The 21,732-nt window shown below is 38.9% G+C and overlaps 2 protein-coding genes across 8 annotated transcripts in view; one reads left to right on the top strand and one right to left on the bottom strand.

Annotated features, from left to right (window-relative positions):
• pdss2 (prenyl (decaprenyl) diphosphate synthase, subunit 2) overlaps positions 1 to 7,417 on the bottom strand; it is a 36,342-nt gene extending 28,925 nt beyond the window's left edge. The window contains exon 1 of the mRNA XM_056238656.1: positions 6,856 to 7,417. Coding sequence (XP_056094631.1) covers positions 6,856 to 7,082 — 227 coding nt within the window. The 5' untranslated portion in view covers positions 7,083 to 7,417. The remainder of the gene's footprint in view (positions 1 to 6,855) is intronic.
• A 6,044-nt stretch (positions 7,418 to 13,461) lies between these two features.
• The window catches only part of sobpa (sine oculis binding protein homolog (Drosophila) a), a 44,993-nt gene continuing 36,722 nt past the window's right edge, over positions 13,462 to 21,732 (top strand). For 3 of the 7 annotated variants that reach the window (XM_056238655.1, XM_056238649.1, XM_056238651.1), the window contains exon 1: positions 13,465 to 14,032. In XM_056238655.1, the coding sequence (XP_056094630.1) occupies positions 13,937 to 14,032 (96 nt within the window). In that variant the 5' untranslated portion in view covers positions 13,465 to 13,936. Of the gene's footprint in view, positions 14,033 to 21,732 lie in introns of all 7 variants that reach the window. The other 4 variants (XM_056238650.1, XM_056238653.1, XM_056238648.1 and 1 more) reach the window with 4 other exon arrangements.

Raw genomic sequence — 21,732 nt, 5'->3', positions numbered from 1 at the left:
ATGTCGCAAAGTTAACGAGGTCGACCCAAAATTGGTTCAGAGGCTGTATCTCACCCAAACTTTGATCACTCGAAACTAAATTTGGTACGCTTTATCAGAACCATGATCTGAGGGTCCATGCCAAATTTGGGAACAGCACCACCTACAAGTCATGAGATCTAAAAAATGGCTATTTTTGCTAATGACTTTTGAACAGTTTGTCAGAACTCATTCATTAATCATTATCGTGGTGTCTATGGATTCCTTGTGTCGTGCCGAATCAGAGGATACCGATTTTGCCAGGATCGGATGAACCATCGTACCGCCATTTTGAATTTTATCATAAACTGCTATATCTTTTAAACGATTTGACATATCGGCAGGTATCATCATCGGCATGTCCTGAAGGTACCTGAGAAGTTTGAACAAAGCGCCACCTAGTGTTCCAGGGATAAAAACAATTATAACTTTTGATTTGTGTCATGTTCTTTGGTTTATGCCAAATCCAACGATATCTCATTTGTCATTTCCCAACAATGTGACAGCTATATAGAAGCAAATGAAAAACAGTTTTTGTTTGTGATATTCGCTACCGTTCTGGAGAAATATCTCTCCAAATTTGACCCTGCCTGTGTTTGTTGCCTTAAGCTAGTTAACTTAGCATGCTAATTTGTTAACATGCTAACATGCTAATTTGTTAACATGCTAACCAGTTCCCAATCTTACTAATGTGGCTATTCAGCTATCAGGTTAACCATAAGCTACATTAGCATTAAGTTAGCTTAGCATGCTTATCTATTTAAAATAGGGGTGTCACGATTTCGTATAGCATTATTAATTAATTTAAATTAATTTTTTTTCGAATCGATCGAATTAAAAAAGGGAATCGTCGATGCTGCCACACCCCCATGTCACGTCCGGTCGGCGTGCCAAGCGGGAAAAAAACACGCGTTGAAGTGCTGCGAGTCTATAGTCAACCTCCTCTAACTTAGCTACAGCCATTCAAAAGATAGCATGGCAACTGCAGCAGATGCAGGAAACCCATCGACAGAACTTGAACCCCCTCCTCTTTCATTGAAGTCGCAGGTGTGTAAGTTTTTTGAATTTCCAGTGAGTTATGTTACGTTCGTGCTTCAAAAAAAGCCACAGTTTACTTTGCAGACATCCCAAGTCTCGCGGAAGTTCCTGGAGTCTCCCTGATAGCGGCTCCCTGATGCCCGCATTAATCTCCCGGAATGAGCGAGCGAGCAAGAGCGCGCAATCGCGCATGTGAGACAGAAAAAACTGTGCTCCAAACCGTATAGCGCGCACGGGAGAGAGCGAGAGATCTTGCGCATGTGCCTCATGAAGCGCATTAAGACAGAGAGCATCCTGATTGGCCGGTTTCGGCTTTAAAAAAATAAATGTAAAAATCGAGAATCGAATCGAACCGTGACCTTAGAATCGAAAATGTAATCGAATCGAGGATTTGGAGAATCGTGACACCCCTAATTTAAAATATTAAATAATGCTTTTGTGTGCTCATTCTCACACTAAAGGCTCTCCTCAGCAACCTGGTGAATCAGCTTCAACTGAGTGGTGAGTGGTGCAATGTGTAATGCCACAACCCCAGAACCTTTTAGGTCATGGGTTTGAATCCTGTGTCACATGCCCAGACCGCAAGAGGTACTCTCATATGGTGAAAAGTCCAAATTGTTACTGATATGCCAAGTACATTCAAGAGTTTATTTGGCTCTCTGTTGAAACTGATGTTTTCCCTCATTTAAAAGTGTTCATTCTCACCTTGAATCTCTCTTCCATATTAAAACAACAAGGCTGTCATCTCTGTGAAACATTAACCTTGGCTACAGAATTTCCAAACAAATACAATTTGATTAAATTTGTGTTTAAACCATTTTATCAATGTTCTATCAAAACAATTTTTTTAAGAATTAACAGATTTCAACAAACATACAAAGTAACTTTAAAAACCAAAGTATTTTAGCTACTTTTTGAACCCATTGATCTCATCATGCTGATCACATTCAACATCTTACATTATAAAGTAAGAATACTTTGGTTTTTAAAGTTACTTTTAAAGTTTTTAAACCAAAGCATTTTTAAGCTACTTTTTGAACTCATGGAACCATTGGAAGGGCTTGGCTCCATGATGGCTGCTTGCAGCTATATTATTTTTATTAGTTTTGTAAATAATTCCACTTGGCTGTAATTTATTTTTATTTCTGTTTTAGTAATTTTAGTACTTAAACTTATTAAACTTAAGAGAATGTTATGTTACTGATCAACTGCGTGAACTTCAATTGTAGACTCCTTTCTTGTTTCGAAGCAAAACGCGGGACTGAGGGACCCGCCCACTCCCACCAGCAGCAAAGGTAAAACAGACCCACTCCCGCGAGATTTGCATTGATGTCTAAATATAAAAAATACCATGTATACATGGTTTTCCCTGTTCTTTGGTGTTAATAATGAGTTGATTTTTGTAAACGCAATCAATCAAGCAGCCCTCAGATACACCAGGACACATCCCAAGATGTGAAAGACCATCCTGTTGAACAATTCTCAGGTTTTTAACATCTTCCTGTCCACCAGCCATGTTGCCTTTAGCTAACATTTTAAAAACACTGATAGAAAGGTCAGACTAGAGAAGTATGAAATAATCTGCACATCCACCGCCCAGAAACACACACACCATCACTCAGTCAGACAGAAACTGCATCTCAAAACATGCACACAAACACACACATCATTAAATCACAAACTCACTCTACTGCAAAGTGAGGAGCAGGGAGTCATTAAAACAAGACGAGTGGTGATAAGAAATGATTGGAAAGAGGGCATGAAAGAGTGATTGAACGTTGCGACCAGCTGGAAAGTGTTTATGACCCTCACGAACAAGGAGTGCGCAGTGAAGTAAATTTAATATGTGTGAAACATTTTTAAGGGGCTGTTCACACAGGACACCATTTTTTGGATAGCCAATGAAAACATGAAGACGGATGTCTTTGCTAAAACAACTAAAAATCATGATATTGTTATTTTTATAACGAATATATGACTTTCTAGTTATACCAAGCGCTAAAATATTTTATTGGGTAGAAATTGAGTGGTGTGTGTGTGGGGGGGGGGTCTTCATATATTGTTAACATCTTTTTTTTTATATATATATAATATGCTTCATCTAGCTGCTTTTACCACATTAGCGTGTCCTGTGTGAACTAAAAGCTAAAAAAGAAACCTGCTGTAAATATCAATCAAAACGCCACAGCGAATGATGTCATTGGGAAAATGTGACATTACATCACTGCACTCTGTTCTTCTGGAATATTATGTGTATGCGCAGCAGGGCCGTCACTTTAATACATGGAGATGGTCACTGAGACAACATTTTTTGGGTGGCCCCAATTAGTTTTTCGGGTTTTCGAACTGGGCTCCATGGAAAAGTTTAGAGAAAAACAGTGTAAAAAAAATATATATATAAAAAATAATAATACAATGATAAATTAAAATGTAAATAAATTAATAACAGTACAGTACTATAAGGAGCAGAACATTCTAATAATGTGACGTAATAGACACTAAATATTTTCCATATAATATTTTATTTGTAATATTAATTTTTCACAGTATAAATTGGGTCTTTATACAAAAACCTAAATAGATGCCTTTTAGATTTTAGGATGGCAGTCTCTCGCAGTAAAAGATTGAAAAGCCCTACCATAGAGGACCTCAGTGAGACCACCCTGTCACAGTGCCTGTGTATGTGTGTGGAGAAAAACACATCTGCGTGTGGAACTGTGAAGGTCTTCCCCTGACGTGTCAGAGACATCTCCGCAAGCTCTTGCCGCAACCGCAAACTGCTCTGAACTTCGCTGAGGTCTGTGTTTTTTTTAAAGAATGAACCGAAAGGCAAAGCTGAACGTGAGCTGGCATTGCCCGACTCACCAGCCTGCAATTGTGCATATAAATATCTGTGGCGCGTCTTAGGAGACGGCTGAATCTGCACTGATGCTGAGGAGAGAAGACAGGGTCCCCTCCCAAATGGATTGTCATATCAGATTTAGGTGTATAGGTTATTACACCCTTGGGCTACTGTTTCCAGCACTGTCGTCTGGATGGGCCGGATTGAGTTTCCGAACTCTCTCTCCCTCTAAAACCAAGCGCACACACACAAACACTCAGTCTTTATTTCCTCTTAAAACTTTCTGTATGTCATTCAGTTAGACAGCACTCAGGTGAAAAAAAGTTCAAGGGATAGTTCACCCAAAAAAAATGTATTCTGTCATCATTCACTCACCCTCGTGTTGTTCCAAACCTGTATGACTTTCTCTCTTCAGTGGAACATAAAAAAATGTGCTCTTTGTCCACACAATGGAAGTCAATGGTAACCAAAACCGTTACCAGCATTCTTCTAAATATCTTCTTTTTGTGTTCCACAGAATAACTAAAGACATACAGGTTCACACAGAGTAAATTTGGACAACATTTTCCTTTTGGGGTAAATTATCACTTTTAGGATTTTTTTTTGTTTCCTTTTGAAAATATTTTGTGTTTGTAATACCTGGTAATTCATGGTTCAGAATCAAATTTCAGTTACGCCTCTTGAGTTCAGACTGTAACTGTTCTCTCACTGAAAAACTGATCAGAAGGTTTGACTCAGCCAACTTATTACACAAAACACCTAAAGATAATATTCACGCACGGCACATCGCAGGCTAAATTAATGAATATAGTCTATAGAGACAAAGTGAAGCTCACAGATGAGTGCTATACTAAAAAAAAAAAAAAAGTCAAGAAATGAACCTGATCTATGGTATCACAGAGTGGGCTGTCTGTCTCAAAAGTTGCACAAATTCAGACTGGAACTGCAAATGGCAGCCACTGGAGGGAGCCAGCTTTAATTTAGCCATGGCTACTTGAAAGTGACTTTTAAGTACTCTATTTCCAGGGTCTATCTCCTAGGAGTAACCTAGAGAGGTTAAGTGCCTTGCTCAAGTGAATTCAATAACTCTCCCATTTCTAATTCGCCCCTAACCGGAACTGAACCCTTGACTTCTGCAGTCAAGATGCAAAACCATTAGGTAACGTTCACCTGTAGACCTAGGAGAGGACAAAAGTCTCATTTATTAAGCCGTCCACGCTCAATGAACATGCTTTAACTGGACTAGCCTGAAAAATACAATTTGTGCACATTATTTGACATATGATTCGTAGTTTCAATTTCATTCTTTCACCAACAAAACAGCTTTATGTGTGCTACATGATTCAATAGCACAGGACTCTTGAGGAATTACAAGAAAACATCAGCAGCTTATTGATTTATAGAAGAAATGACTAGACTTGCATTGCTTCTCAATGAACAAACTGAACAGGTCAGCACCCAGAAGGTCAGCATGATGTAAAACTCTTATGATGCCTTTTAATTTGTCCTCTAAGAGCCAAACGCCACTTGTGCTAATGACCTGCATCTTTAACAACTATATTCAGGTGATACTCCAGTGTGTAAATCAGTTTGTCACTTGAATGCACATGAGGGGCTTCTTTACACACTACCATCTTTCAAATCCTGCTAAACTAGAGGCTTGGCTCATGTATATTAACCAGGTTACGTTATACTTATAACTGATTGGCTGAAGTGCAGCCGATAGCAAATTGGCACTTGGTCGGGAATTAATTTGAGCAACGCTACTATTGGTTCATTAGCATTAATTGTGTCACATGGCAGTTTAATCTAATAAGGTAACCAAGCAACATCAAGATGACCTAAACAATATTCATGAACTAGGCCTAATCCATATAGGGTTGATAAATAGGCCCCATGACAGCTAGAAGACAAATCGCCAAAAACATGTTGGCTACGGTAAGTTTGATTTATAATGAACTGGTTCATTCGATCATAAGAAACAACACAATTTATTATATTTAAATACACGTACAGCTCTGGCGAGTTGTAAACCAGCACTTAACCGTCATTGTGAAAGGCTTTATATCAAGTGCTGCTTTAATTTCAATAGACAACATGTTGCAAAAAAAAAAAGCTTTACAGAAAAAGCTCTTTGTCCTTGTGTGCTTATACGGTTGTCAATCCTACAATTTACACCTGCTGTACTTCTGGTAGTTCTGCTACTTTAGGTTTTTGATTACGGACTCATTTGTCTAAACTGTCTAAACTGTAATACAGTCAGAAATACAGGGCAAGATCATTGCATGCATAAAAATATGAGCTGCCTGATTTGAGATCTACACTATCTAATAAGTTTAAAACAATTTAGATTGATCCTTAACATTTCTGAATTCCTTTTTTGTTTATCAAATGTTGTGTTGTGGAATGTTGTTGTCTAAAACCAAACTGATGGTGGAGGAGGAGGAGGTTACAGTTTATTAGTTGTTCTGATACAACAATCATTGACATAACTGGTAAGATTGATATTAAACGTTAATTGGAAATCAGGCTGGAATCCCCCAATTTAAACTGGTGTATACAGCCTTTTTCCATAATGTTGGCAATTGATAGATTTATCAAGTGAGTTAATGGAGCTATCATTAAGTAACTATATTTCTGAATAAAATTAAGATCCAAATTGTATATATCCTTTACTGCTGAATTTGGTAATATATTTTTTATTAAAATTATAAATATATTTAAAAATATATATATATTTAAAGTGTAGCTTAATTTATTCTTGTGGTGTTTTCTGTAAAATAGTCTTCACACATGATCCTTCAGAAATCATTCTGATTCTGATTTAGTGCTCAAGAAACATTTCTTATTGCACGTTGTAATATTCAACCAACTCTGTTTCATATGAATGTTGATAAAACTGTCAAAGTCTGGTGTCTGGTGGTGGCCAGAAGACAGTCATGAATAAAACACAGTACCTGGCGGTGTTTAGCAGAGGATGCTTCGTCCCCACAAGCTTCCTAACATGCATGGCCACGTTGCTGAGCTCGTCACTAAGTAAACAGCGTAAACTCATGAATGAAGTTGGATATCCTACGATCTTTTCCGCATCAGACACCACTTTAGTCCAGTTAGAGGGAGAAGGATTGGAGAAAATACTCAGATGCCTCCGTCCAATGTAAGAGAGTCGTGACCTCCAAGCCATTTTATAAACAAATAAAACTAATAGACTAGTTATTTAAATGCATGAATGTTCATTGGTACTTTCAGATAAGTTCACATCAGGAATCTGACAGTCTTTCACTTTTTGAGTGTCAAATCCAGCAGCCTCTGTCCTCCCCAATGTCACCTCCTTATGTAAGAAAACTGCATTTTCTTCATCATAGAAGTCTCCTTCGCTGATCGAGCGATGGTCTCTGGTTAATTCAAGTACATTTGTCCAACCCGATGGTCTGTGCTGTTTATCGAGTGTCCGGTTCTACGAAATTAAACTCTCACGTTTTGACAGCTGGTTGCACCGGGTCGCCATCTTCTACGAATCAGTTTACGGTCTGTCGTAAAGACTACGCGATTAACCCCTTCGTCACCATAACCCTCTTCAACAAAACCTTGAGACCATACATTTTGGTATCAGGCTAAAGAAAAAAACTTTTACATTTCTTAAATAAATTATTTTTTCTTTTTTTGAATCGGTTGGAAACAGCAATCTTTTCAAGGTTTTTCTCTCCGTGTTTCTTATTTTACATTGGACATTAAAGTCCCCATGAAGTTTTTTTGGGCTTTTAGCATGAATATGTTAGCCTTACTGGTATCTATAAGCTAATGTGCTCCAAAACAATGACAAAATTCGCATTTAGAAGCTATAATCATATATATATATATTTTTTTTAAATTTTATAAGCAAATATAAAATAAGATCAATAGATCAATGATTTGATATCACTCTGCACTTCAGCTTCTCATCAGATTTTCTGTCCAATCAAAGACTCTCTAGAATCTAAAGCACCCCGCCCCCTACATTATAAATAGATGCTGAAGCTGCAGCTAAAATCTGTCACTTTTTCACACATTTACTATTTTCTACATTGGGGCGAATGGTTTCACATTAGTGTCATGCGAACCGCCGCAGCGTTCACACAGTCTGCTCCAGTCCAGAGACACGATAGCACAGAGATCTGCGAGAGTCAGCGCATACCAGAAAACATATTGGATACATTTGAATTCTGCACAATGCTATATTTTAAAGCGATATCGAGGAGATTAGGAGAAGTTTAACGGCTCTGGCCGAGCTGTGATATAAACTAAATGCTATTGGCTCTTTTAAAAAGGGGAGGAGCTGTTCGATATGTCCTGCCCTGTCTTCCTGTTTCAGTGGAAATTGCGTTAACATTGAATAATGATGCAGTTTCAAGGCACTTCAGTGACTTTAAGGGGCAAATATTATATTTGCACCAAAATACTACACTTGTTGATTACACATACAGCCTTTGATAAAAACAATGAAAACTATCATCTTAAAAACATCTTCATAATAAAATGCATATTAGAATAACATCGTCAACTCAGTAAACACAGCTTCAAACACAGTAAAAACTAACTTTTTGAGTGGAAACATTGTGGCCATAAAAGTGTCACCATCTGTGATAGGTTTTAGCAAAAACGTGAATTTCCCAACAAAGGCTGCAGTGTCCAAATAAATACATTGTCCTTCAATTACACAAATCAGGTTGTGTAAAAAGTAACTTTTGACATCATTAATGTTCTTGCGCTTAAGTGAAATTCCCTCCTGGCTTTTAACAGTTGATACAGCTGAAGTTGTTATCCCATGGGATTCATTTGACTGGCATGATCTCAATATGGGGATTATCACAAATCCAGAATAATCACTCTACAACATGCAATACAGAGCAGTGTTTCTCAATCGGGTGGGTCACAACTCAAAAATGGGTCACAAGTGTTTTCTAATAGGGTCATGCAGGCTAAACAATGGGAAGTGCAAATAATAGAATCCAACTAACCATATAATCACACATGATTAGTATGCCTTATCAACCTTAAAGGAAGGAGAAAATCCATAATTGACTTCAATTGAACTAAACTATGACCTTGCATTACTATATTTCATGCTATAAGATATAAGACAGTGAAGTTAAAGATTAAGATCATTGGTCCAGTTCAGTCTGGTAAACTGATGCCTTGGGTCACAATGATTATGTGATCTGGTTCATTTTTGCTATCCTATTTGACTCAAATGCAGGGCATCTTTTATTTAGTCTTTTGAAGCTGATCAAGAATCAGTAAAGGTGCGGCAAAAAAACAAAAACAATCTTGCATATTTGACATAAAATAAATATTTAATAGAACTGCTTAGCCTATATATCTAAATAAGTTAAGCAATTTTCAACTTTTTTATAAGTTATACAAGATTTAACAAATTTCTAAGACAGTTTAATGTTGTTGAAATTTAAACATTCAAGTTGATTGAAAATTACAAATTTGAGGCAGCATCTACATATTTAGATCATATTTGCAATGTATGTTTGGCCATTTTTACATTTAATGCCATTTAGTATAAACACACACACACACACACACACATATATATATATATAAATATATATATAAATATATATATATATATATATATATATATATATATATATATATATATATATATATATGGGCCTATATATATATATATATATATATATATAGCCTACGACCCAGACAGCAACATATGTGTCGGCCCAGAGAGTGTATCCCAGCAAGCTATGGCTCTGGTTGTGTAGTGATACATAAAAGCGTTGGGTGAAGCGGTCATAGCTGTTTTTTATTTTGAATAAAACACAGCTATTGACCAATCAGAATCAAGGATTGGAACTAAACGTTTTATTATATATATATATAATATATATATATATGTGTGTGTGTGTGTGTGTCTGTGTGTGTGTGTGTATGATTATACAAAAATAATATTGCAAATATAGATGATAAATATTTACATAAATGTATAACTGCTATATATTTCTTGCCGTATCGGTGGATCCCCCTGTTAAACTTGTGGCTTGCTTTTGGCGGGGATCAAACTGGCAATTTTCTGACAATGTTAACCAAAATGCCACACCGCCTAATTTTGTACACATGAAAAAGAACCTATATGTTTGAGAAAATTGAAAGACACTTTTAAAAGCAGGAAGATGTTTAGCAGAGAACTTCCAATGTGATTAACGGTACATATTCACACATGCTGCTTTGGGCAGAGAGACTGACAGAAAGAGAAGAAATTAGGGTCTCTCTGCTCTCCTCTCCCTTTGAAATTCAATAAATTCGACCTTCTATTTAAGACTAGGTTGCATTACTTTAATCAACAACACATGGCACATGAATCTCAGATTCCCCCAAATACCTCTCAGCTATTTTACAATTAACTGTCTAAGAAGTTATTTACCAAAAGACTGTGGTAACGCTGGTAGATGCCCTTATCAAGATATAACTAATATAATTTCTTAACAGTGGATCAATAAAACTGTTATGAGTTTTCAATATCTGACTAGGCTGGAGCAACTTGGTGCATAAACCAGGAACCAAATCAGTCCAGCCTCAGAAAATGTTTACTTATGAAATCTCTGATATGTCAACTGCCCTATTTTGTTCATAACCTTCATGTTTTGCATAAAAAGTTCTGCTCATTTGCCAACAAACTCCTCTTCGAAGTTCAAAACATTGATGTTTCTAATGGCACTCTATGAAATTATATCAACACAAATAACCAACCATCCGCTATGATTCCTGCAGAGCTCTTTTTGGGTCTCCACGTTCAATTCACCTGTCGTTCTTTATTTGCTGCAGTACAGTGTTTGCTCACAGCTTCATTCGTCTCTTCGATCTAATCCTAGTCATTCTTTCAATTGTTGTCACTTATGATTAATTAACAAATTAAAACTGTAATCATCACATAATTAAGAGGTCTGTTGTACTCCAAGACGTAATTTAATCAAACCGAAACTTCACAAGCAACATTTGTCTTTCTATAGAGTTGTCTGGAACTGGAGATAGCCTAACCAAGACAGCAAACTGTTGTGGTATGTTTGAAAGTTCCTGTTCAATGTATCTGGTATAATGGTAGACCTCAGTGCATCTAGAGGGATTCGTGGAAAAACATCAAATAAGCTGGTTTACAGTAGACATACATAAACGTTTTTTTTTTTTTTTTTTAAACGAAAATAGATGATATTTTGAAGAATGTTGGTAACCAGACATTCTTTAAAATATCTTATTTTGAGCTCAACAGAAGAAAGAAAGTCATACAGGTTTGGAACCACTTGAGGGCGAGTAAAAGATGATTTTTGGGTGAACTATCTTTAAAAACCTGGGCGTCAGTTGTCTTAATTTAAAGAAGTATACAATTTATGAAAATTGGCAAGTCATTAAACAACTGAAAGCAATCTGCACTGGAAGCCCACTTGCATGTACTTTTCAAACAGCTGTTTTTGAATTCCCTCATCTGTTGACCCTCATCTGACGGCTGTTGTGTGTTTCAATGGAAAGCTGTTTTGCATAGTGCCTGCAGGTGATCCGAGTCCCATTTAAAGATAATATAAGGTGAGTTTCTGCCTTTAAATGAAGGGAGGAATTCAGTTGTGTGTACGTGAAATAAAGATATCATGCTACGGCGGATGAGACATACACATCTCAGAGAGAAGCTTCATCTGTCCCTGTGATTGTAAAACGAATGTTTATTTTTCACAAACCAGTAACGGATTCTGCATCCAGCTGTTTTACATTTACTTTTAATTCCTTTTGTAATACTTCCCTCTTGTAGAAATCCCATAAGTATCTTTTTGAAATGGAGACCCACTAACACACGCATTCTCTCACACACACTTCAGCGGACACAATGCACACACAATATAAACAAGCAGGGATTACAATGAGAACAGAAAAGGCTGATGTTGTCTCATGACCACACTTTTTCCACCAGGCGTTTCCCAAGAGACGTAAATTCCATCCTCTAATCTTATTTGTCATTGCATATTAGGGCCTTACTTGTGTTTACAAACCATATTCCTCTGCACTTGATACACAAGGCTAAGAGCTATGGAATCGAATCGGAGTGAAAGCCAATCCACGCTGGAGAAAACACAGTTTGGGCTGTGAGAGAAACGGGTTGAAGCACCTCCTCTAGTATCAAGAGGGGTAACAGTATCCCTGCTAGAATGTAACTGTTTATCATGGGCTAGTGTTCGGCAGGGGCTGCCAGAGCTGTGTGTGCTAAACAATGCACTCATTCAGGCCGTCGCGCATCTGCTAGTGATCTGGGACGGGACGTCGATACGCTCTCAAGGACGACGGCCTCTGGTCCGATCCAGAGGAGAGAGGAGGTCTCGTGCCACCGTGTCCTACATGTGCCATGCTTGAGAGCGAATTCACCAGTGGATTGGAGGAGCAAGAAAAGAGAAGGAGGGAAACTGGGAGTGATGTATTTTTGGTTAAACATTCAGATTTTTCTGTATTTTACATCAATACAAACAAAAAATCATGTGTGTGACTCCATCACTCCATCTTTACAGTCCATTAACTCTTTCTGTCAAAAGTTGTAGGCATGTTCCTCACAGAATATCAGGTTTGGTTGGTGTCTGTAAGAGATCAGCCTTACCTTACCTTAGTTGCAGGTGGACCTGTGTGCACTTTTAGATGCCCCCCAAAGTGGTTAACTCTGTGAGCCAAAAATGGGTCACAGGTCTGTTTTGATAAGGTTAAACAGGCATATTAAAATGCAACTCACCATGCAATCATGCATCGCAAAATAAAACACTTCCCATATCTTTTTTTATTAGCATCAAATGTCATGTGTCACTCAAATAATGTTTTACTGTAATATATTTTGCTGCAAATTCACCTGTCTTTAATACTAATACAATATTTGTTCCATGTTTATATATATATAAATGTATGAATACGAATGTATCAATTTTTTGTCATGTTTTTGTTTGCTCATTGTTGGACCTTTGGGATTCATGATAATTAAAAATAAATTCTGATTCTTAGAACTTTTTGTTCACTTATTATTTTAAGCTTCAGTGAAGATCTGCTACTTTTGACTAAATGTGTGTGTGTGTGTGTGTGTGTGTGTGTGTGTGTGTGTGTGTGTGTGTGTGTGTGTGTGTGTGTGTGTGTGTGTGTGTGTGTGTGTGTGTGAGTGTGTGAGATTGAACAATACTTTAGACAATTAAGCTAAATTAAGAGCTTTTAGGTGCAAATTAAGTGTCACAGGGTCATGTATCATATATATATATATATATATATATATATATATATATATATATATATATATATATATATATATATATATATATCACTCTCTTGCTTGTAACACATTTGTTTGGCCCCTGTAAAGTAGGGCCTATTGTCTGTCACTCCAGCGTGGGTTTTAATTACCTGTAGATATCTCTCTCATAAACACCATACAACCCATTATGGCAATTCCACCCGTGCAAAGATGTTTAATTAAAAGGAAATGATTAGGACCCCTTGACTGTTTCATTTCCATTAATTGTCTCGTACGACAATATCAAGAACCCCCTGCGGAGCGCTGATAACGCGCGCGGGGTGAATGATAACACATCAGACAACGGCACCTATTCACTCCTATCGCGCGACAACCTCCGCCACGCGTGGAGTCCTGAGTGAAAACCGATCTGTGGAAAATTGGGGAGGAAATAGCCTTCCCGGGATCAGCGTGGCCGTATAGAGTTGCGGTGGAGGCCCCTCCCCCTGTCTGGCTCGCTCTTTTTTTCTCAACCCCTTGGTTGGCTTTCCGAGAGGGCTCGATCCTGCTCACGCTCAGACCGCTGAGAAATAGCAGGCAGAAGATGGCTGACTCGACCGGGCACGGTGAGCCCGCAACACCAGCACCAGCACCAGCATCAACTTCACTAGGGCTTCTCGCGCGCCTGCCATTCGCTGCCACTCCGCAACTCTGAAACGGCCCCGCCTCGCTCCGTGCCGTGCGCCCGCGGGGTTTTTACCCCCAAATATTGACAGAGATTTAAAGAAAACATGGCTGAGATGGAGAAAGAGGGAAGACCTCCGGAAAACAAGAGGAGCAGAAAGCCAGCTCACCCCGTGAAGAGGGAAATTAACGCAGAGATGAAGGTAGGTTGTGCGAGCGCTCTCTCTCTCTTACTGGCGCCCATAAAGGCTTGTCATTTTTGGATGCGTTGAGCGCACCGCCGCTCCGCCCTCGGACTGAATATAGAGAACCGATTCATTCAAGCGCTGTGTGTTTGGGGTTAATCAGCTAACTTTGATTTTTTTTTTTTTTTGGGAGGGGGGGCAGAACAGGTCGGCATTATTTCCCTCCCGTTTCTGTTTTAGCTTAATTCACGCACCTTCCAGACTACTCTGGTCTCGCTTTCCAGTGCTTGAGGAATATTTTTTTATATATTAAATTATGGGTTTTTATTTAAACACATATTTGTATGAGTTTATAAATCATATGCACAGTAAATATAAAATGTCCCCAGTCACATCACGAGATGGTTTAGAGTGAAATCCCCTTGTTGGCTCCACTGTAGTTGATGGAAAATCCAGTGCGTCAGTCTCCGCGTCAAATTGCTGCGTTACTACTACTACTACTACTACTAGCGCGTTACTATATCTCTGCTAAACACCACATAAACATCAGAACTCAATAATGAAACGGAATGCATGTTGGAAGGGTGCATCTGTCCAGCTGTTCTGATGGGAAGCGCCGGTCACTCCAGATGTGCATCTGTTCAACACCAGGGGCGGACTGGCCATCTGTGTGATCTGGAGAATCACAGAACGGCCGGTACTCCAGGACGGCCGGCGGGCCGGCCCACCGGCCCACCACCCGCCACACACGCAGTCACAGACATCCCAAGTCTCCCGGAAGTTCCCTGCATATTTATAGCGGCTCACTGATGCCCGCAAATTAGTTAAAATCTCTCGGAATCTAGAGCGAATAAGAGTGCGCATGCGTAGCGCGCGCACGGCAGAGAGAGGGAGCGAGCTAGAGACCTTGCGTGTGTGTGCTAGTATGCACGTGTGCCTCACGAAGCGCATGTAAGGACCCAACCAATCAAGTGCGGGCGGGCTTTTATCTCTACTACTGACGAACCGAATTAATCAGAAATTACTTTGCAAGTTACTTGCTAGGGATGATGTTAGGAAGTGATATTCAGCTTGCTACATTTTTAATGATTACAGTAGTTAAAACAGCTAAACTTCAACATTTTAGCTGTAAAATGCCACATGCAGTAGCTAATATTAAGAAATATGTTGTGCTTTTACTTTTAAAAATGTTGGTAACGTTACAGTTAATGCTTACAAACTTTGAAGATTTTGAATACAGAAGTTACATTTGTAATGGTGTAGCCTATTTTCATTTAGATGTGGTATTATTATTTGTGCAGTAGCTAAGATTAATTACTGCATAAATTAATTAAGATTATTAAAGGGGGGGTGAAACACTCAGTTTCACTCAATCTCATGTTAATCTTGAGTACCTATAGAGTAGTATTGCATCCTTCATATCTCCAAAAAGTCTTTAGTTTTAATATATTTATAAAAGAAAGATAGGCTGTACCGAGTCTTTCCGGAAAAACCCGAGCGGGTGGAGGCGTGCCGTGTGGGCGGAGCTAAATAATCACGACACGAGCGCGCAAAGCTTTTGCGTTGAGAGCGTCTGGAAGCTGTGAGTGACATCCGAAAATAAACCATGGCTAACAATCAGATAGTAATCTCATGCAGAACAAGGATCTAAACAATACTAAGGGCTCGTTCATACAGAACGCGTTTTTGCTCACAAAAACGTGAGATGGGCAGTGAAATGGGTGAAAAACATAAGGTCTCGAGCGTTTTTTTTTAAATAGAAGTGATTTGAACTTGAGCGCAGTGTTTTTAGAACACCATGTCATGCGCGAGTTTTACAACATTTGTGTGTTGTAAACAGACAGACTCGTGGTTTATGAGGACATGATTTATTTTTACAATAAACAAACTGACACCTACAGTGGCCAGCTAAACAAATGTATTTAAACACACACACACCATACATCGCATGCTCCATAGATATACATTAACTGTATGTGATCATGTTGTTTACTTGCTGTGCTTACACGCCGATAGTTAACAACTCACAGACATTTGAAGCAGTTTTACTCACCGCCTGCGGTTGCAACGCACGACCGTGAACCTTTATCGTTGGGACTTCTCCATCTTTAAGTATTAGGCGATCTGCAAATCCGGCGTTGAACTGGGCTTTGTTTATAAAACTATTACCGTCGAAATGAAGGGAACAAACAAAAACACTTGCACAACTCCGTTGCTGCTCTGGAAAAACAAAATTCATCCACAGGTCCCTTAACGCTGGGTTCTTTGGAAATTTGTGCAGTGTTGTCTTGCCCTGGCAACCAAAAACACACTTTTTTGGTGCCATTTTTTTAATTGCAGCGCAGCCGAGCCCAGCGCTCTGATGGGCATAGGCGTACTCTCGCACGCACTAGGCTACAGATCCGCGCGCGCCCTTCCGGGAGAAGTGCCCTTAAGACCCCTATAAGGAAATTCCGGCCACTCTGACGTCACACACGCCCGTTTCGAAAAAAACTGTCCGAAACTTGTGACAAACCGGAAGGAGTATTTTTGGAACAGAATTACTCCATCAAACTTACAACTTCATTTTTGAAACTTTGTCCATGTTTAGCATGGGAATCCAACTCTTTAATAGTGTAAAAAACTCACTATGCATGAAACAGCATTTCACCCCCCCTTTAAGTAATAAATTCATTTTAAGACAGCATGGAATAGATTGTATAATTTGCTGTTAGCTAGGTATAGTATTATGAGCCACAATTAAAGTCTTGTGACACTCATGCCAGGCAGCAGGCGTTATTGTTGTTGTTGTCGAGTTTCCGCGCGCCGATTGCTTTGGGCCGGGCCTAGTCAAAGTCCAGGGCCGTTTTTTAGTCCCAGTCCGTCCCTGTTCAACACTGACTGTCTGCTCGTGACAAATGCACATTTCAAAAGGCTTTTGGGGGTATTTGCAATATGCAATCATGGTTTCGTTTATTCAAGATCTAGGAGACTTTCACTTTTTTGTTCTGTTTGAGGAGAGCCGTGTTTGTATGTTTTGAAGGCGCACACAGCCGCTTTGTCTCCTGGTTGTGCGGTGCTCATTGTTTGAAGCGTTTGCATCCGCTGCCATGCAGCCTAATGTTTTGAAAACGCCAGAATTTATTTGTGCTCTTTATCAGAACAAGCTACATTCATTCTGATAGCAACATCGTGGTGTACAGGGATGCATTTAATTAACATTCTTATTGATCTGATCATGTGTTTAAGTCACTGTAAACGCGCGTGTGGCTTTGGTGATTTCACTTCGTTTGCTTTCTTTCTTGTCAGTGATTATTTGACTGAACCTGCGCGAGGCTCACCGGTCCGCCGGGGCTCTAAATTTGACATATATTGATCGACCTGTAGCGGAGATACAAGCGTGCGTCTCCCCGGTCTCCTTAAAAGCACACACACACACACACACACACACACACACACACACACACACACACACACACACACACAGCAATGCTGTACTTGCAGAAACTGACTTATTCCGGAGCTGTGAGGTGTGAATTATTGGGGGTTTCTGGGGTCTGAACCCCTCTGATATCATTTCCTGTTTATGTCAAATGACAACAAAACCGCTGCATGCATGCATGCTGCATTTACTACTTTTTATAGAAATAATAATAAAAGTAATAATAAATGATGCCAATTTTATTTTTTAAAAATGTCAAACTTGACACCCTTTTCTTTTTTACAGTCTTCTGACAATTGCACCACTTAGATGTTTATGATTATCAAAATCAATTTTAATGCAGAAATTGAAAACTGCTCATCATAAAAGTTAATTTAACATCAAAATTAATTTAGAAAAAAAGAAAAAAGATCCAGACACAGTCACATCTTACCACAGGAGTGTTTTTTGTCTGCTTTTATCAATGAACAGAGTGAAATAAATCATTGTCACGAGTTTGCATTGTCTTTCACACTGCTGACCTTTCCTTTAATAAGGAATCAATTTTTGTACAATCAGTTTTTGACAGTAAGGAATTGGAACAAATATCTTGCTGCTCAAATAATCTTCCATTTTTTTTAAATATTTTTTTTGCTTGCCTTCCACTATGTCCTTTACATTCCTTGATATTGTACTAAAAGTAGTGTATATAAACAGATTTCGTATTCTGTCTGCTTAGAGCTTGAGGATGAAACTCAACTCAAGCTGTGCTTTGGGTTACTAAATAAGAGAATACAATTTGGAAATAATAATGGTGAAGTTGGGCAGATGGACAGATGCTGTAAGAATTTTCACCTGAGTGAAGTATATGCACTTCTCTTGTTTGCAATCATAGTGCACAATTCAGTGATTTCTCCCAATACTTCAAATCTGTAACACAGTGTTTAGTCTTTATTTTCTGCACAATGCGCATCTCCAAAGGTCTGTGGTGAGTGTTGGCCTTGTCAGCGGTGTTGTGTGTACAAGTCAGGCACAAATCTGTCATTTCATCCGTAGAGTTGTCATTTTGACCACAGGGCTGTGGATAAAGCTGATCTCTGCCTTGAGTTTTGACAGAGACCAATAGATTGTGAGGTCATCCAGCATCCAACAGTTTTTAGCAATTCACCTTACTTATGTCGGACGAATATATACACAATATGATAACATGGTCACACACCATGAAATAACATATAGTCGGTGATACCTTCTTTAGTAACATACAACATGCAAATTTAACAGCAAATCAGCCGAGCCTGCTGCAATGGGCAGTGCTACTGTATATATATATATACACGCACATTTAAAACAAATAAAGTCTGAGATATAGCCTATCAGTTTTGTCATTTATAATGTACTAGGTATGCTTCATCATCATGGGAACTTCTCAAATAATTGACAAAGATTTGTACCCATTATTCCCTCAGCTATCCTGTAACACTCAGGTGTTTTTCAGAGACAACCACCCTCAAAAAACCTTCTCATCCTGTGATCTCTCTGATAGGATACCGCAAGTTAAATGCCTCTTTGCAAAAATGAATAATGAAGAGAATGTGATGACGTATGAGATTGGCTCTTGTCATAAAGTTAGACATCAACCTTCTTGGTATTCCTCAATCAATTCATTACAATGTAACAAAACATGTAACATTGAATGTTTTCCCATTCAATTTTCGTAAAAATTGTGTAGGTTCACTAATGACCCCAGGAGTGTAAGTGTAAGTATATTTTGAAGGATTAATTGAATATATATTGAATCTTTGATGACTGAATAAGTGCAATTTACCTTTATTCCACAAGGTGGCAATGTCTGATACACAATTATGAAGTGACGTTTCACTCATATTACCACAGGCAGAAAACAAAAGAATAGGAAGTATCATCAGCAAAACTTGAAATGGCTCAGTGATTTACTGCAGAGAAAATACTCAACGCAATCAAATATTAGTGTCACTGTCACTTGATGGTGGATCTGGTGAATACACTGTTAGCGATCAAAATATTGATTTTTAAGATGTTGAAAATGATAGTTTTGAAAATGTGTTTGAATTCACGAATATGAGCCAGATGCTGAATGCCCTGGGAAATGAGCTCTGACGTGGACAGTGATGATGGTATAAAACATCTGCTCAAACTGAACCCTTCCAAACTCCAAAAGGTAACAAAACATGCTCTATTTTATTCTTCTACTCTTGTTATTCTAATATCAGGAGAGTTTTATATTATCGCGACAGGTAGAGATCCATCTGTGTTATAACTTGTAATATGATTGTTGAAACATTCATGCATTTAAGGGTTAAACGTTCTGTTTTTCTGTTCTGTTACAGAGTTTTAGCCAAAAAAATAACATATTTTTACCTGAAAGATAACTTAAAAGTTCATACACTCAGAAGAAATGTTAAAAAAAGCTGTCACTGCGGTGGTGCTCTTTAAGAAGGTACTATTTAGGTACTAATATGCAACCTTAAGGGGTATATAAGGTACAAAGTTGTATCTTCTAAATGGGTAATGCCCCAGTTAAGGCTTTTGCACCTTTTTTAAAAATACTATACGTGTGTATAAAGATTCTGCTATAAAAGCAGGGTCGTAACCACCTAGGCATTAAGTGGGACATATTTCCCATCGAATTCAAAAAAGCAATATTCAAAATCAATGTTATTTTTTCAAATACTATTTCTTAAATAATTACTTTTGGTTTCCCTAATTCAGAATACGCGGTCACATCCGTACAACAACATCCCATACATCTTCACCAGACACATGCAGGTGCCCTATATACCCCATGCAGATACCCCATATAGTTACTGCAGATAGACCACAGAGACACAGGGACAGCTGAGGGCGGTGGTCCCATGCATATGCAAACCGCACCGATAAACAATGTGCATGTGTTACGGCCCATGTAACATGAAAAACAGGAAACAGCAAAGCCATGGAGACGAAACAAAACTTTTCCCCAAACATTTGCGTCAACAGACACAGATCAGGTTCTGTGGAATCAAAGCTAAATTTGATATGCGGTGTAGAGTAACCAGAGGAGGGTTTAGAGTAAGGGTCTGTTTGAGGGGTTTGAGATACATGAGCGAACAGGTGTCGGAAATTGCAGCGAGGCTGAATACTTCCATCCCATCTGTATTATCAAAATGCGTCTACCGGCTTTCACTCATTTTTTTCGTTCTTTCCCTTCCCCAAACTCATTGAGTTCATGCTTTCCACTGTAAGGAAGTCAAGTTGCTTGTTCTTTAAAGGTGAAGGAAAAGTGTTCACTCCTCTGTTTTCTCACAGTCACTTCCTATTTGACGGCCGGTACCTATGTAAATAACTCGTGAGATGCACAAACAAAGCATACTGTAACACTTAAAGAGCGTGTGTGTTCAAATATAATCTGCGTTTTACTCTGCACTTCCCTTTTATTGCCTCAGTTAGAACTTGAGACCTGAGCATTATGAATTTCTCCCTCTCACGTATCAGATTTCCACCAACACACACACACACACACACACACACACACACACCCTGACTATGAGGAGTTCCTCGCTTTGGTGCGGTTATTTCTCTGTTTAATTTTTCTCTTACTTCCAAGAAAAGAGACAAAAGAAAAATGGCAAACGTAAGAACAAGAGAGATACGGAAGATTGTAAACAATGTGGCCTTGTGGAGGATTATACCTCCGAGAGAGATACAGAGAAGAGGCGTCAGACAGTGTTGCCTTCATCTCCGTCTGCTTTCATGTGCAGCATGGTAAAATAAGCCCCGTGCTGGTGATTGCCCCGATGGAGAGGGGGATGAGAAAGAGAGGGAGAGAGAGAGAGAGAGAGAGAGAGGGAGAAGAGAAAGGAATGTATACAGCAATAGGCAGCCTAAGCTGTAAAAACTGAAAGCTGAGAATACAGGCCGGATCGAATATCAAGGAAGGTAGATGGAAATGAAAGCAGAGCATAGTGGTGGGGGAGAAGAAAAAAGAGAGAGAGAGAGAGAGAGAGAGAATATGGAAGAGAGAAAAAGAGTGATATTCAGTATGAGTGAGGGACAAGAGAAAAAAGCAAGAAGGGAATGAAAAAGTGTGGGTTGGGAGGAGAGGAGAGAGAGAGAGAGAGAGAGAGAGAGAGAGAGAGAGAGAGAGAGAGAGAGAGAGAGAGAGAGAGAGAGAGAGAGAGAGAGAGAGAGAGAGAGAGAGACTGGGAAAGAGAGGTTGGTCAGAGGGAAAGTTGGTGAAGGGAGGAGGGAATTTTATCATGGTGTACAGTGACCTACTCTTGTTACTGCGCGCAGGGTGTCC

This window comes from Rhinichthys klamathensis, unplaced genomic scaffold, assembly GCF_029890125.1.
Source record: "Rhinichthys klamathensis goyatoka isolate OS25496 unplaced genomic scaffold, OSU_Roscu_1.1 h1tg000529l_1, whole genome shotgun sequence".
Classification (NCBI taxonomy): domain Eukaryota; kingdom Metazoa; phylum Chordata; class Actinopteri; order Cypriniformes; family Leuciscidae; genus Rhinichthys; species Rhinichthys klamathensis.
Note: the sequence above shows the minus strand (reverse complement) of the source record. Positions and strands in the feature narration are given on the sequence as shown.